Consider the following 17,822-nt stretch of genomic DNA (forward strand, 5'->3'; position numbering starts at 1 on the left):
TGTCAAAGAAAAGAAATTATAAAGCTACCTCGCCTTCTAATAACTTCCAGAGATGCTAAACACATGCAGCTGACCTTGCCTGAGTTCGATAAGCCAGCAGCTCAAAAGACCAGGGCACACAGTTGCCAAAATGTGGCTTTACATGTTTACACACCTAAGCTCCAACATCTGACTTGAGCTTTTTCCTCTCATTTCCTGTTTTTCAATGCCTAAAAGATGCTTAGTGCCTGCCAATAAAAAAGAGAAGAGACCAAGCATACAAGAGTAAAAGTGGATAGACACACAGCTGCTTGATAGAAGAACACTAATTGCTGCATTAGAAACCCTGGACATTGCAGGCGCCCAGCAATGCCTACTCTCCTATACCAGGAGTTTGCTTTTCAGGAGAAATGGTTGCTAACTGGCTGTCATTTTCAAAACAGGTAGAAGATTTTTTTTTTTTTTTTTTTTTTTTTAGGGATTACTTCTTTCAGGGCTTCATCTTGCACCACTGTCTGGTGGAGGAACAGTGTGAGATTGGCAGACACTCTGTGATACTGCAGATACACAGGACAGAGCCACTGTGCACATCAACCTCACCTGTAACACGCAGGAAGTGAGAGAAGCAGCTGTAGCACCCGACTGAAATATTTCCCTGTTTGCAACAGGCAGCAATAGCACACAGATCCAGAAACGTCTTCCTGCATATTTACATTGGCAGAGCTCACTCATGGCCAGGTTGTACACTCATTTCTGTTGTTGTTTCAGTCCCACATAAAACACCTTCTGCCAAAGCCTTTGGCACACCTTTTTATTCCTGGTGGCTTATGCAAATCGATTTTGCTTCATTTTCCTATTTAGTTATTTCAATACAATGGAGAAGAGCAAACTTTTAGGGAACCCTGTCAAGAACTGAATTCATTTCAGATGCTCCATAGACAGACTTGTTTGGCAGCAAAATGTTGCTCTCCTGGAACAGGAAATATTTACCTGCAGAGCAATAGGTGAGAAATATTTGTGTTCCTGCTTGGCATTCTTTATTTGCTTGGTCATTCTCCCTCCATTAGATGGTCTCTGACCAAAGGAGGAGAAAACAAACCCAAAAATCAGGTGGATCCAAAACCTGGAGTTTAGCGAATCCCTAGTGGAAAGCCAGACAAAGCCAAAATAATTCTTTGTGATTTTAACAATGTATTCCTTAGAGTTCTGGCTTCAGTAAGCATTTCACACCCTCACAATTGCCTCAACCTGCACCTTTCTTTAGGTCTGCGTTACATCTTGTACGCCTTCAGGCAAAACTCACCCAGCAGAACACGGGCACTTCACTACCACATCACATTTCTGTCCATCACAGTGTACACAAGGTATCCTAAACAAAGTAAATTAATGAAAATGTTCAACCAGGGAAAGGAGATGAACAGAAACCTTTCCTTGCCACAATACGGCAGGCTATTAAATCGTGGCGTTTGGCTGAGAAATGACGGAGAGTTACACAGCAACCTTCAGGATTGCTTAAGACTCCACTAAGTAAATCTGAACTAAGGATTTGCAAAGTCTAGACAGGGCTATAAAGCCTAAACATTTCCCTTGGCTGTTTAAATCATAACACTAAGGACTAACTTCGGTGACCAGCAGTTGTTAAGTGCTCCTGTGTTCAGAAGTCCTGTGCTTGACTGAGATCTATGGACAAAAGCTTTGTTGAAAGGTTGATATAATCGCAACCAATACAGAATGGCAAAACTTAGGGTGTTGTGGGGTTTTTTTATACATAGACAGATAGATAAACAGGCATTTACTATTTTTATTTGTCTTGTGAAAAGGTCGAACATGATCTGACAGAGTAGGTAGGAAAGATTACTTGCTATACACAGGGCCAGGTACCAGAACTGCTCATCCAAACCATATCTTTAATCAAATAAATTTTTATACATAATGAATTAGTCTAGACATGCTTCAAAATTGCTGCACAGATCTGCTGGACAATAAAATTAAAGTTTTGTCAATTACAAGGCCTTGTTATTTTAGTCTCAAAATCACTTCAGAGTCACTCATTTTTAGATTCAAGGCATCCCTAGAAACCTGTGAAATGCTGTTATTTCTGGTTTTCACATGGGACTGAGACACTCAGTAGTTAAGATCAGACTGAGACAGAGCTGAACCCAAATGGCCCCAGATACAGGAGAATGTCCTAAATGCTTTCTTTTCTTCAGTGCAGATGTCCAGCTTGCCAGTGTTCCACGTACTTGGTTCTCTACGTGGAACTCCCACTTGTTTCTCAGTTCAATGGGACACAATCAAATAAAACTTCATTTTTAAGGAACAGCTCCATTGCTGGAATAATTGAAAACAGAAAAGTGCAGACAAAGCAAAATGTGCTGGTTTACTCAAAGCTGAATACACTTGCCTTGAGAATATATAAACCAATGTATGAAACAGCTGAAATACCAGATCAGACAGGACAGATAGATCTTAACGGCCAAACTTCACAGTGATTTCTACACAAACACAGCTACTAACATGCAAAGATCCCTAGCAAGAAGCTGTACAGCTCTGACTGCAAACCTCTAAGCATATTCGTGACTTCGGTATTAACAGCTAGACTCAATTCACAAGAGAAACTCAGACTAACTCTGTACTGAAAAAAATCCAGAGGCCACACTGCTGCAATCAGTACTTCATGGCCACTGACTTTGCCTTAGAATCTACCACTAGCTGCAGAACTTACGCTCTAGACTCCACATGTCTGTTTAGCACCAATGTGTTCAGGTAAGGACAAACATCTTTAAAAAGCAGAAAGTGCAAAACAATACTGTGTTGTCTGTCTATAGACTGAAGCAGCTGGGGAGCACAGGGATGGGTTGTGCCTGTTCATTTCAGTGGGGGGCATTTTATATTTGTAAATGTATTTTCAGTTTTGCAGATCTCAGTATTAATATCAAACATTTTACAGAAAGTAGTCCTTTATGGAACCAGATCACATGGTTATTTGATAAATCCAAATTCCCTTCCTATTCCTTTCCAAAATGGTAAATGCAAGACTTCCAACTTCTGTAAACTAACTTTTACAATGGAATTCAGCTAAAGCACGCCCATATCCAGCAGCACATGGGATTTTACCCCAAGCATATTCAATATGATTCTCAGTTTTTATCCAAACTCCTGTTACAAATGCAACAGTGCAAAGACCTTGCCACAGGAATTAGCTCAAGCCCCTGGGAAGGTCGTTGAGTCCTTCTAACTGTGAGACAAACACTGATCTGATCACATCTCATGAACAAAATAGGTATCAGAAAGCCCTAGCAAAAACCAAGCTAATCACGATCCCAGGTTGTCAGCACTTCTCCTGAGCCCCCTTTGCTGTGTTTCTTCTCAGCAAACATACACAGGGATGCTCTTTGTAGTACCTCGCATAGGAAATTACAAGCTTGTATGGGAGATGCTGGAATGTCCTCTGTCAATGCATGGAAGATGAAAACTTGTCCATGCGATGAGTTCAAAACCAAAGACATCTAGTTACTTAAGAATCTGTGCTGATGGGCAAATTCTGAACCTTCTTGATTACGTGACTGAAGTTGTGTGCTATTCAGTTTGCTGTGGGTAACTCTAGGTACCTCTTCACCAAACCACGGCTAGGCAAGCACAGTTTAAAGAAAATGCCAGGCACCCAACTTTTCATTTAGCTGCCTTTCTGCACTCTCAGTGACAAATGACGTTATTCTTCCAAGAAGAAAAGACAGTGCTGTGAAGAAAGATTCGTGTGACCACCTTCTCTCTTTTCCAATATATATTCCTTATTCTCGTGATACAAGTGATCTCTTGAAGTGTGCTTTGAAAGGCCTTAAAACACACCAATGACCAAGTTAAATTCAGTTTATCTTGGAACAGTTCATCACAGCTGTTTTTAACTTCCTACACCAGAAAGCTGTTATTTATGTACAGTTGGCTAAAATAACTATACATTCTCTGTTCAATAACGAGAAATTAAACTCAGTGCAACTCTTTGTTAGTCTGCTCTGGCTCCTTATACCCCTTAGAGAGAATAAAACTCCAGCCTGAAGTTGCTTCTGCAATTTGGACAGGTCCTTCATACCACTTCCATGGCAAATGCATACTCGTGATTTCTTCTAGCTCCTTAACACCTTTATTAAATGTGCTGCAAATAAACAGAGGCAGAGATAATCTAAAAAAAACCCCAAACACCCTAGTGTGAAGGACTGTCTCATCTCTTTTCCTTAGAAGTCAAGCAGTGAACTACAGACTGTGAATTTTGTCCAAGGTAAATGGTGTTGCTTCATATTCTTCCTTGTTCCCCATATCTAACAGGAAAATTCTCATTTCACCTGAATTTATGTTTAGTTGTGTGGCAGTTGCTATGCCCTCCTGCCATTCATTTCTACTCCTCCAAATGTGCAGGAAAGTGGTAGGCATCTAATACTGGCTTCAAAAACAACGCCTTAAAAACTGTGGTAAAATATCATTCCCTCACACTGTCATTCCAGGAACTATCCTCAGTACCTCACCTTGACACTTATTTAATCTGCATACTGGAATATGTGAAGACAACAAATAATTTATTATAACTGATTAGCATGCTACTTTAGTTTACCTGTCAAAGTGCTGTTTTTAATTCAATTCTTTACATTCACTGACCTTTTCATAAATTCCATCTCTATGAAAATTAACACCAGGGTGTCAGTCTCCATGGAATTCAGTACATGTCACAGGCCAAAGGAGGAAAAAACATCTGGAATAAAACCACAACTGGCTATTCCTTCTACAAGAAAGGAATTGGTACTTAATTTGTCATTTAGGCTAAATCAGCACATCTCTAGACAGCTAACCAGGCTGCTGTAATTTCCCAGCCCAATCAGAATGCTCTGGAGTACCCCACTCCCTCCCTTTAGCATTGCAGAGAAGTCCCTTGTTCCTTGCTTTGCAATTCCTTTTGCCAGAGGATAAGTGAGGGAACAGAGTTAGCCTTAAGACACTAAAGTGCTTACTGGGATTCTTCAAAAACCAACCTCATGGCGTGACACGCAGTTATGTGCTGTGACGCACATACGTTGCCTTGGCAGTAAGAACTAGGAGGGAGGGAAAGAAGCAGAAACCACACTACTCTCCTTCTTGTGAAGTGTCAGTGTCATAGGCAGATGGTGAGGGAGGGCAACACAGCTGGGATATGGGTTGACATTGAAACAACCACCAACCTGCAACCACGGCAGCTTTCTTGGGGACACCTGTGAGAATCCAAGTGTGACCAGTGATTGACTCTTGAGTTTTAACACCTTTGAAGATGAGTAGGTCAGTTAAATAAATAGGGATTTTGGAATGTCCTTTAGTTTCAAAGGCCTATCTTTGGAGTACAAAAAAGAATCAGGAATATTAACAAGCCATTCCTGGGGCAAAGGGGGCTTGATGCAAAGCAAAATATATACATTCTTTTCAGTCTGGATCTTTAAAAACCCATATTCTTTCAAAAAAGAGAAGAATATAGGGACAATGCAAAACCAAGATAAACATCACATACACTATTATGAAAAGAAGTGCATAGGGAGAACAGGGTAACTTGTATTGACATTCACTTTGTCATCCCTATTCCAGGGTTTTTCTGTCCATTTCCTTAATATCCATAGATCTCATTCTCCACCCAGGCCGATTCCTTGCTCCTCCCCACATGATCTCCACACAGCTCATAGATATCATTGGTCACAAAGCCACTTTCAGTACTGGCCAATGTCACAAAGCCACTCGTTGATGTATTCATTGCTGCATCATCATAATCCCTGGAGAGGCTGTCAAGCACCTTATCTTCCTGTGTACGGAAGGAAGAGTGCTTAGTGTCAGGCCTAGTTCCAGCCAGATCCGCTTCTGATTGTTTCTTGATTACTTTGTAAATATCCAGATTTGGACTGTTCCTTCTGGGGTTAAACAGCCACGCATCTTCCTTCTTTGGGCTTGCGTCTAATCGGTTCTGTCTCCTTAGAGAAAGAGGACAAGTCATAATATGCATTTTCACAGAGGCGAATACAAAACAATACCACACCCCTCTTACAGCAATTTAATGATGAGCCTTGAGGAAAGCTGACACTCAGAGCCTGGACTCAGGATGACATTTATTACGTGCCGTTCTGGGTGTGTGGCAGCAGGCTGCACACCTGGGGTAGTGCCATGGCAGGATGTGCTGAGGAACCCCTCGCACCCTGCTGCCAGCTGGGATGCTGAGGCAGCAAAACTCAACACTGACACTTGCCAAAACCACAGTCAGCATCCCCACCAGAGGTACTGTGCACGCAGGGAAAGCGAGGAGAGGAAACTGGTAAATGTTATTTGCTCCAAACGGATATCCTTTTATTTCTGTTACTACGGTTTTCACTTTTGAAGGGGATCTTCTGATAATTTAAATATTTTCTTTAATAAGAAAACTTAACTGCTAACACAAAATCATCATCTTGTTTCACACTATTCCCAAACTACTGTATGTCTGTTAACATAATAAAATGGTGTAATGTGATTTACATAAAATTTTACTTCACAAGTAACTCAGCCTGAAGCTTCCATGCCACTTTTTAAACATTTATTTGGTTGAAAGCAGTCCTCTCCAGAGCACCTGACAGGATCCTGAAGCTAGCTGTAAAATGACTGCCAGGACAAGGTATCACAGGTTCACTTGTTACACAAAAATGTCACTTACTTCCTTGCAAAAAGCCAAAAACAGAAGATGGCTGTAACGACCATCAGGAGAAGCAGCACAGGAATGCCAGGAATAAGGATGCAGGCAAGACTGTGAACAGGTTCTGGGGGTAAAAATGAGATTCTGACTTTTATTCACTTCCAGTTGCATTTGACATGCACAGAATTTCATAGAAAAACTAACAGTTGCAAAAGGCAGCATCATCACACCTCCATGGGCTTCTAGTCTTGTTCATAGTCTAGCAGTATCAACTTCTCAAAGGCAGCAAGTCTAACGGAGACTGATCATCTAGTTAAGCAGGTTAAAGTAAAATAAGCTCAAATCTTCAAGATGAGGAACCAAGCCTCGCTGTCTCACTGTAAGAAGGCAACGGGAGTGCAAGTTAACGAGCTATGCTGTCTTTTAAAAGCTTAGAAAACCCCCAGCCAAAAGATTTCAGAAAGCAAAATGTCTTTTAAGATCTGTGAACTGGTAGGGGAGAAGTCAGTATAGTGAGAAGAAATTGAAAGTTTTTCATAGTTAATAATAGACTTACAAACAAAACATTAACAATTTAGACATTCAAAAGTGTTTCAAGAAATTAAAAGTACCTTTTTCAGACCCAAAGTACTTTGCACAGCTTTAGATTTAGAACATTTTGGTAGCCAAAGCAACCAGTTTAGGTATGTACTGGAAAAGATTTGAGGGAAGTCTTTTTTCCAGATGAAGTTGTCTAAATTCAGACTTCTACATTTAGGGTCGAACACTTCAAACTGAAATGCTGACTGTTGAGAAATGTTGGCCTCCACAGTTAGAGAGAGAACAGGCCAGCTGTCGAATGTACAACATACCTTTGGCTTCTACAACTGTTACATTAGCATCTTTCTTATGGCATTCTTCTGGGAATACTGGGTTCAAGGGCTCTGTTACAACATCTGGAAAGAAGCAGCTTAATTAATATTGCAGATGTTATCTGAAAGCATTTAAGAATCATAAAAAGGGATACCAAGAGGAGATTGAAGAGACTGCCTGCTGCAAAGATGTGTAAGGTGTACTGGTATTCTTTTGCTTAGATTTCTGCAGCAACGACCAGCAGTCCCAGCTATGGCAGCAACCACAGGAAGACGCGTTCCTGCAGAACAGATTATGGAACAGCACGAGGAAAGTGCAAACTGCAGGGAACCTTCTTGCTCAGCAAGTTTTCAGTCTGTGAGTGGCCTTGACAATGAACGTAACAGAGAGTATTTCTACCGAAAGTTAGCATATCATTAAAAAAAAGCCCCAAACAAGTATCTGTAACTTACCTTTTTGAGAGTTCTCTATTGGAGCATTTGTTGGCTTCTCTAGAAGAAAAAAGATATGACAATTTCCTCATAAGCTTGAGTAGGGAGACCAAGTGTACTCAATACAGTTTAACAACATGAGTACCCTTCTTTAGTGTTCTCTCTCCCTCAGGCCCTGTTTGAGATCCCAAATACTTTATAAAAATCCCCTGAGAATTCATATAAGTCAGAAGGCAGGTAGCTACAGATATTAGACAATTTCTCCGGGTCTTGCATAAATTTCAAGGTATCTGTCTCCCACCAGATCTTCCCAGTGAAGCTAAGAAAGGGTTTCCCTATCTGTTACTGCAATCTCCTCACACCTCCTCTTGGGGACTGGGAGCTGGTTGGTTTTTAAAGCTACAGAATGACTCATTACCAAGAGAATATTTACAAATGAAGTTATTTTTCATGTTGCATCTGTCATCGTTCCACTGAAACATGTAAGGACCTCCGACACCTGGTGGGGCAGATGGTTGGTGGTACATCACAACACAGATTTCACTCCCACAGGATGGCTCATCTACATACCAGTTCCTAAGAAAATACAACAAACATGTCAAGTAAGACTTGACGTCATTTTTCATTGTACTGCAGAAGCTCCAATGGAAATACAGCATGCAGGGCACCACAGAGGGCAGAATCAAAGAGGATTACAGCTCAGCACACCCCCCCCCTCCTTCACCCCCCACTTCCACTGTGTAAAAGTAGGAGCAATAACAACACAATTATTTACAGTGTATCTTCTCTTTTTGGAATTCTTAGTTTTCAAAGACTCAGCAAGCAAAGTGTTCAACAATTATTAGGGAGTGAGGGCTGTGTCCCTCCCTGGCTGAAACTCCTCTGCGAGGCTGAGTAAAAGCTCAGGGGAACTTTGACTTTTTCTATGTAATTTTAGACGTGCAAAATCATCTATCAAAATATTTTTTGCTTTCTGGCCTCAGTGCCCAATGCCTGCAAAGTTCTGACACCTATTTAAAAAGCAAATGAAAAAAAGCTAAAGTGGGATCGTTTTTTTCTCTGTCTGGAAAAACACTAACATTAAAAAACTCTGTCTTGCAGATAATTTTTTTTGGTAATAATAAACTTCACCACTGGAGAACTGTGTAGGCCCTTCCAAGTAGTACCCAGGAAGGAGGCTTCCTACTTAGCACTCTAACACAATTGTGACTGAAGAGGCATTTTATGCATCTCAGAGAAACACTTCTGTATCCTGATTTTGAAAAATGTCCAATACCCACTGATTTTGGAACAAGCAATTTTCTGCATGTCAAGCACTTTCTGAAAACTGATCCATACAATATAAATAATTCCAGATATACCAAGGTATTCAACACGGGAAAACCCCCTCACGTTAAAGCAGTATTTTTCCAACCATTACAATGCTGTAGTCCTTCCTCACTTCCTTCCTCCCCTAGCGTCCCCCTGCTGCCATGCCCGTGATCTTTTCCTTGGCTTTATCATTCAGCCTAAGCTATGTCTCACCAATAAAAGGCAATAAAGCTGTGTTTGTTTCTTAGCAGCAGCAGATCCGGGTCTAGCTTCCTATTATCTACCCCCAATATCTGAACTACAGGAGAAACTTTAATATATTCAACAGTACAAAAAGCAGTTGTTTTATTAATTTCTGCACAGAGCAACTAAAATTTCTCATAAAATTCACAGTAACAGTTACTTTTACACATGTCCAATATCAAGAAGAATGCTTAGGCAGACTCGTCATACATATGACATGTTGCCATAAAATATTAAAGAACGTTTGGGTTATTTAATGAAATTTGCAGTTCAATCACTGTAAATGCAGCCAGAAGTTCAGGATAATGAGTGAACATTGTATAGTTTGATTTTTTAAAATTACTTTAATCACAGGTTCAATAGTAAATATCTATCAGGCAAAACTCCCTCGAACTTGAAGTTCACTGTAGAGCTGGCACCTCATTGCTAAGGCTTTCAGCAACCTGGCAATGTTTAGAGCTGATTTTCTGCTTCTATACCACAGAAAGCCAGACCTTGTAGGCTTGGATCTAAGAATATCTTTTGTCTAGAAAAATGAGACTCATGATTGAAATCAAATCCTAATTTAGCAGAACTTCTGAGGCTAAACGCATTTTGGTTCTATGCTGAACGGAGATGTGAAAGTAGTGAAAACGACTGGAGCAAACTTGTATTGGTTGTAAATGTTGTCTTTATATTTTAGTTACAGCAAATGCTGTGGTTCCACTTGCCTTAAGACGAGGAGGCAGAAATCGCACAGGTATTGTGAACATTTTAATTTCTCACGTCTACAATAAATACTGCAGCTCTCCAATTTTACTGTCTCACAGGAGAAAAATGCCATTCCCTCAGCAAGTAGAAGGGCCATTTGCTCAGGACATCAGGGACAAAACTTCAGGGGATCTGAAGTGCAAGAACCTTCAGGGCAAAGCACGTATTTTGTCCATGCCTAACTGGAGATTTTTAAGACCAGATCGCTCATTTTTCCATCTCCTTTTAGCAATTAAAAATGATCAATCTAGCCCAAGCTGACACTCTAGGTGTCTTACATAGAGCAACAAAGAGAGAGCAGGGTCTGTAGAGGGTAGCTTGTCTACCGCTTACATCTGGATGGGATGAATTGCTCTCTGGAGATACTCCCACTCTTCAGTGACTGCAGAAGGACCACAGATGACAGCTGGGACAACACTGCTTGATTCTTTTGAAAGAATCCTTTCGGATTGCTAAAGGCAGGTGACAGTCCTGACCAGGTTGCTTCCCCGTCTCACTCACAGGTACCTACCGGAACTTGGATGAGCTGCCATCTGACCAAGAGTAGAGGTTCTGACACTCTGTACTATTGTCTACCTCCTCCTTTTTCCTCCTAAGCCCTATCCAAAAATCTCCATCAGAAGCTAAGAGACTCTCAATAAATTTTTCAATCAGTCTTTGCTCTGCTTCTGTTTCAATACTGACTAGATGTCCGCCATCAGCTCTGCAGGCACGGTGTGCTTCTTCATAGCTGATCCTGCGTGAAGCATCATGAAAATAAACCATTTTGTAGCACGGCTGCTGTGTTCCACCCCGGCAAACTGCCTGTCCTGCAGAAATGGAAAGAAACCTGTTACAGCAACTATGCCTGTTAGTACCAAAAGTGCATGCTAATGCTTCCATTTGGTTGAGTTTTGCGCTGTACGATAGTTTACAGGGAAAACACAACACGAGTAAAAAGCCTCTTGGACTGGCAAATGGCATCTCCAAACTTTTCTTACTGCATGTAACAGTTTAGGTTGATCTGCACAGCACTGTTCTTTCATGTCCTGCGCTTCTCAGATACCTCATGAATTTTCTGCGATTTGAAGACCCTAGGAGTTCCTTACAAAGAAGCAACGCTGTGTCAGAGGGCAAGCTGACTTAGGCAACCTTTTAAAAAGAGAGTTCCTTTACAAGGGTTCAAGGAGGCTTTTTTTTAGTACTATTATTTTTAAGGCATTTAAATGGCTAAAATTAGAGATCCCCTTACAGAAGCAGAGATAATGATTTATCTTCTGGGGTGTGTGTAACAGTTTCATGCAGTATATATTGCAGTGTATCAAGATGTGTTCACACAGTTCAGTTGTAAGCATTGCTCTCCACTGTGATGTTACTGACTGCCCAGGAAGTAAACAACGTCTGTTTTCAGACTGTCATAAGCCAATGACTTTCTCATGCACGAAGCAGCATGGCTTATTTTGATTACAAGAAAAGTAAAGATCAAAGTGAAAAGATACATAATCTAAAATTATGCACTTGTATGTTTCTCAGCAGAAGAGTCCCAATATTTAGACTGTGGAAACAAACAGTTTAGTTTTACTCAGTAAATATTTCTTTTCAGACACAATCTGCTAATCTACATGTTTTTACAGACGAAAAACATTTAGCAACATTTGTAAGGTACTCAGAACAAATGGGATGTGAGGACAGGCCATCAGAAACCCCTCTATGGGATATAGGCTGGCTTTTCTTTATTCTTGTACGTTCCTGCATGGCCACTCTAAGAGTGGGAATTTAAACACCCTTCGTACTGGAATTTTTGAACAGTTAAGCACTCAGAATCTGCCAACGTTTTACACAGAAATTAAAACTGGCTGTACTGCAAAGGCAGCATTTAAAAATATATCTCTAGGTATAACCTGTGTTTCTCTTGGTAATTTAACACTCATGCGAGCTTGGTGAAAAAGGCAAAAACCCCTTACCTCTTCTGAGGGATATGTCCACTGCTATTGTGAAAGACATAAGAAAAACACAGACAGCACACCGTTACCACCGTTATCGGTCTAGAAATTAATGCCACAGACTGCACTCGGGTTCTTCTCTGATACGCCAACATGTTTTTTTCCCATTAACTGGCAGAAAATCTCTGCCATATCAGACAAATGTGCCACTGCTTTCAGCTAAGGAAAAATTTATTGTAGTTGATTACTGTCTGGGCTTCAGCGCTAGTTACATTCCCAAACACAGTTTAGGTAACAGAGGACAACTGGATATGTAGCTCTCAGCAATGCTGAAAGGGTTCCTCCTATTTTCCACTTGTCTCCTCATTATCTACATGGGATCTGCCTCAAAGCCTGCTGAGTCCAGTGAGCCTTGGTTAAGGCAAGACTAAGGATGACTCACTGAGAAGTAAAAAATTCATGAAAATAAATAAATCTCCAACCCCACAGCTGGCAGCTGAGCCCTCTAACTCACTCCTACAGAAGTGCTACTGCAGACAAGAGCATGGCAGAATTAAAAATGTATTTATAGATATAATAAAACTATTTGCCTTATGTTGGAATTACACGAACGCTTCATGGGTGACAGTGTTCAGGCTCTCTGCTGAATACACCGACCTATCGAGACAGGCAGAAACTTCCCTCAAGACTGGTTTTAACCAGACTAGACTACCTGGTTTGGGTACTACATCTAAAAATGCTGCCGGTTCAACGTTGAGCTGCCATCTATCTGTTCCTAGGAAAGGTGTCGGAAGAGGCAACATTCCTTTGCACAAAACCAGACCAGACCGATCACCGGGAGACTTCGTAGAGGAAGAGCGAGACAACCCACCGACGGCTGAAAACTCAGCCAGGCTGGTAATTACCACCGAGGGTCGGATGACAAAGAGGAGTGCTGGAAGCCAGGGCAGCATTTAGAATTCCTGGAACCGAGCATAACGGCAGGAGAGAGCAGCGGGAAGAGGAAAAGGAACGCGGACTGCCGGCGTGCGCCCGTCCCAGCAGGGACGCGGGGGATGCTCCCCCCAGCGGAGGATGCGGGTGGGGGCTCCCCAGGGGAGTGGGAAGGGAAAAGCGCCTGGACCGGGGAGGCCACACACATCCTCGCCTGCGTCGCCACATCTGCCCCAGGCAGGCAGAGGGCAGCGGCCGGCGGAGCTGGCATGCCCGCTTCGGGCCAGGGGACAAGTCCCGACCGCGCCGCGAGCCCCGGGCCCGGTCCCGCGCGTTCCCCGGCCCCCCCGGCCCCGGCCTGGCTGGGCGGAGGGTTCGCCCCGCCGCCCGCCGCCCCCCGCCTTACCGCTGAGCAGCCGCGCCCCCGCGGGCCAGCCCAGCGCGGCAGCGCAAAGGGCCGCGGCCGCCAGCATCGTCCGCGGCTCCATCGGCGAGTGCTGGGCGAGTGGCCCGCGGCCCGGCTGCCGGGCAGGAGGGGAGGGAGCGGGGAGGAGCCATCGCCTCCTCCCTCCCTCCCTCCCTCCCTCCCCAGGCTCCGGGCCAGCGGGCCGGGCCGCGCTCAGCCCCTGCGCAGCCCCTGCGCGGGTTGGGGGCGGTGGCGGCCAAGACCCGCAGCCCAAGCCCGGGAGTGGGACCCGCCTCCCTCGCCGCGCATCTCTGCTCCTCGCCCGCTGCCGGGCACCTCTCCCCAGCTACCCCTGTGCCACCCTGCAGACACCTCATCACTTCGGCAGGTCTCCCCCCGCTCCAGCTTTGTAACTTCCCTGTCCCACGCTTAAACGACAAGGCGTGAGCGCAGGAGACATCTCCCCGCACCCCAAGGGAGAGGGACAGAAACCACACCTGCAGTCCCTGGAACCAGGGGCTCACCCTCCCCAGACTGATGCGCAGCTGCCTTTAAGAAACTGCCTCGGCACTGAAAATAGAACACGGGAACTTTGTTTCAGGCTGTAATAAATGCTGAGTCTGCTTCCCGGTGCCTGGGGAGTTGGTGCGCGCCTGGTCGCGGGAGCACTGACTGTCCGGCTAAGATTTTACCGGCTCAGCCCAAGAGCTTCTTGCAGGTTGCCGAAAGGGGTAGATCATCAAAATGAACGAATACAGGAGCTTTAAGAGCTACAGTTTCTGCTCAGAGACTAGCTGGGATCGGTGTTTTAAAATGGGAGATTAACGACTTTATGAGAGATTTAAAACCTAGACCAACTCTTGGGAGTCCAGCTGGAGAATCTATTTCTGAATTCAATATCTTAAATAGAGAAAGATCCCCTTTAAAATATCCTTAAGACATTCCACTCCAGGTCACCAGAAGTCAGGAATCTCAGAGGTAGGTGTTGGAACTGAACTAAAGCTGTGGCTGTGCAGCATGGGCCATGTCTGTGAAGTGTAAGACAGTGGTATTCCAGAACTGAAGTTTTTTATTTCCCAAGTCCTTGGTGATCCAGGCTTGGATTTAGTAAATAACTATAGGCACTTGAGCAACTTTACAGATAGGAGCAATTTAACTGGTTTCATGAACTTGAATGAGGAGTAATATTTTAGTGGGACAGTTTTGCATTTATTTTAGAAGACAAAGCAACTCAAAGTGGGGTATGTCAATGCAAGTGACGTATGCATTCAACTCTTTCTAAACTGTTAGGTAATATAATTGAAAATGTCCCAAATACAGGGAAGAACCAAGCTTCTGAACTGGCTAGCCTGAGCTGTAACCCTGAAGTCAAGCCTTTATCAAGCCGATCTTCTTCATCTTGAAGCTCCACTAGTACATTTGTTCTTTGGAGAACTTTTGCCAAAGGAAAGTTTGTTTGGGGAGTTTTTTTCTTGTTTACTTACCAAAGTAAACAAAACAATTACAGCGTTTCTAGAAATTAAACAAAACCTCACCTTCTTTACAGATGTAGGTATTTCTATAACACAACTTAAACCCTTCTGCTAACCATTTTAGAAGACTCTCCTTTTTTCAGCATTTTTGTATTCTAAATCCATTGGAAAGCATTTCTGTAATGGCTCTGAAGGAAAAAAAAAATTGAATATATCCATGGCAAGTAGTAGCAACGTTATCAGTGTGCTTTCTTGAATTACTGGTACATAAATATTCTCCCACTTGCATTTTACAGCCTCTCCCATATCAAAAGCACAACGGAGGAATACACTGTCATATGACAGCAGCAAAGTGATTACCAAAGGTTTTACTAACTTCAACAGGAAAATGGCAGCAGCTGACAGAAGCCTTTGTTTAGCTGTTTTTAACAAAGGTCAGCTGCAAGCATTCAAATACTGTGTATAACTCTTGGTGGCAAAACTTAGTGTCTTTATTGTGCAGCCTTAACATTACTAGCCACAGACTTTTTCATTTGATGTGTTTTCTACTTTTATAAAAACAAGTCCTAACATAGCCAAAGCAGTTGCTCTTCATTTATAATTTTGGTAAATTTAGCACATGTGAAGTGCATATATTCAGTTTAACAGCCCCTTCAGATCATAGCCGTGTGCCATTTGGAAGCTGTCTAGTAAATTCAGAAGATTTCAAATCCTGCAAGTCAGAAATCCCAGGACCACAGATGCCCGCGGAATACAAGTCCACAACTACCCAGGTACATATTTTGGCTCCCAAATACTTTAGCATTAATATTTCAAAAGCTAACTTTGATGATAAAGATTTATGTCAATGTTAGCGAGGCAAAACTGGTACTTTAATTGAGGTAGAGGGGTGCACATGTGTGAAAGAGAACGTGAGAGCACCAGAATAGAAAATGTGTTTTCCCAAAGCAAATTATATTAATAGATGATATCTGGCACAAACCTGAGGAAAATATATAGTCTTGTAGAAAGATGTAAGCATATGTCTTTCCAGTTCTAGAATTCCTAGGATCCCAAATGCTTGACACTTTTGCACTTTATTGCCCTTTTCCTTTCATGCTGCCAACTTCAAAAAACCCATAAGAGAAAAAAGTATTTTCATTTCCTGCACACTGAGAAGGCAGTAAATGAGCCCCCCGCTCTGTCTCACAGTACACTGGTGTAAGATGCCAATAAAGAACAGAATTCAGAGTGATTTTGAGCCTTGATAAGCAGCTATTGGCATACGTTGTTCACTGCTGTAATGCCAAGACAACAGGAAAGCAAGAGAAATAAAAACCATAGTATTTCCAAGATCATCAACAGCACATTAGGAACTAACAGTTTACTAAGTAAATAAATTACATCATTTAAAATGTTTCTGAATTAAGCATTTATTTTAACTTTAGCAAAACAAAGGAATTTATGGATAGACTGAGAAGTTGCTGCAAGCCTATCCACAGCTTTTGTCACATTCATGCCATGTCTCGGTAGGAACATCTAGGTACGTAGTCAGATGAGGAATGTACATGGCTTGAAGTCCAAAGCAGCATGGTTCTGATAGCAGGATATTTCTTCTGGAGCAGAAAAGAAACACTTTATTCTGCCAGACAATTTAGCTGAACTATTTAAGGACTGCTGCTTAATCCATAAAGTCAGCTTCAGACACCTTCTGCCTGCTGGAAATAACAGAGCTGTATCAGATAAAGTAAACTGGTGATGGGGCAGCTGCAGCTAATCTACATGAAATGTCAATTGGTTGCAGCTACACCAACGTTCTGAAAATGGTGTGGGTTTTGACCTTTTGGCCAGTTCTACAGAGAAGAGTCAGTGTGAAATAGCTGCCAGGGTGCGGAGTTTTTAGCTTAGTCTATGATGTCACATTAGGTTCTTGTATGTGTATCTAAATGCTGCGATGCCTTGTAAATGCCTGTCTATGTGTAGAAAGGAGAACAGAGGTTTAGAAAGTCCACACAAAAGAATGCCCCTACAAGTATCAGAACTTACAGAAAAGCTGACTGAGAAAAACTTCAAAGGCAGTATAGAAGCTAACAAAAAAATCACATTTCATCAGGTGAAGTCCTGCACAGGTTTCCTGTTCCATATTCTACACTCAGGCACAAAGCAGTTGGATGAAACCCTTTCAACATGCACATACTGTGTTCATTTAATTACATGGCTAAAGGTACAGAGCTTATTGTGAGATTTTTTTGGAAAGCAATTCCAATAGAATTCCCAATAGGGATGTAATTATATGTCAGTATAAAAGTGCTTTATGACTTAATGACTTTAATGCTTAATGACTTTCTCTGAAGAAATATTTTTTTTCTTTTTATCAGTACATACAACTTTACATTGATAGATCTGTATTGATTTGTAGATTTAAAGCAACACAAATTCAGTACAAAAACCCCAAGCTGCTGGTTAAACAAATCTAAAAAACCCAAAGCAGTGAACTATTTAAGCTATTTCCTCTGAATACTGGTAAGGAAGAAATCATTTCTACTTTTAAACACTTGGCAAGTGAAGGCCTATGAAAATACATGCACAAATCATGAGTCTGCTGAAATCAGGAAAAAGATGAGCAACAAGAAAAAAGAGGGCCCACTGAAGGAAAAAAGAATCAGGAAGGGAGTCTATTCTGTCCATGGAAAATATTTTTATAAATGTAGCTCTTCTCAAATTATGAAATACTTTCTCAGCCATTCATCTGAGTTGCCACTGGAAAGAGGGATCATCTTCGTCAATACAGACTATAAATATGAGACATTAGTAAAATTGGTATGATCATATTTCCTAGTAATGAGTGCTAACAGACCATTACAAAAACACAAT

The 17,822-nt window shown here is 42.1% G+C and overlaps 1 protein-coding gene across 1 annotated transcript; it reads right to left on the reverse strand.

Annotated features, from left to right (window-relative positions):
• Positions 1–5,460: 5,460 nt before the first annotated feature.
• On the reverse strand, positions 5,461–13,564 carry LAYN (layilin). Its single transcript, XM_074848864.1, has 8 exons — positions 13,498–13,564; positions 12,180–12,203; positions 10,748–11,045; positions 8,351–8,508; positions 7,954–7,992; positions 7,501–7,584; positions 6,671–6,773; positions 5,461–5,957 (listed from the first exon to the last, which is right to left on the reverse strand). The coding sequence occupies exons 1-8, from the start codon at positions 13,562–13,564 to the stop codon at positions 5,600–5,602; spliced, it is 1,131 nt and encodes a 376-aa protein (XP_074704965.1). The 3' UTR covers positions 5,461–5,599.
• Between the last annotated feature and the right edge of the window lie 4,258 nt (positions 13,565–17,822).

Source organism: Strix aluco, chromosome 23 (assembly GCF_031877795.1).
Source record: "Strix aluco isolate bStrAlu1 chromosome 23, bStrAlu1.hap1, whole genome shotgun sequence".
Lineage (NCBI taxonomy): Eukaryota > Metazoa > Chordata > Aves > Strigiformes > Strigidae > Strix > Strix aluco.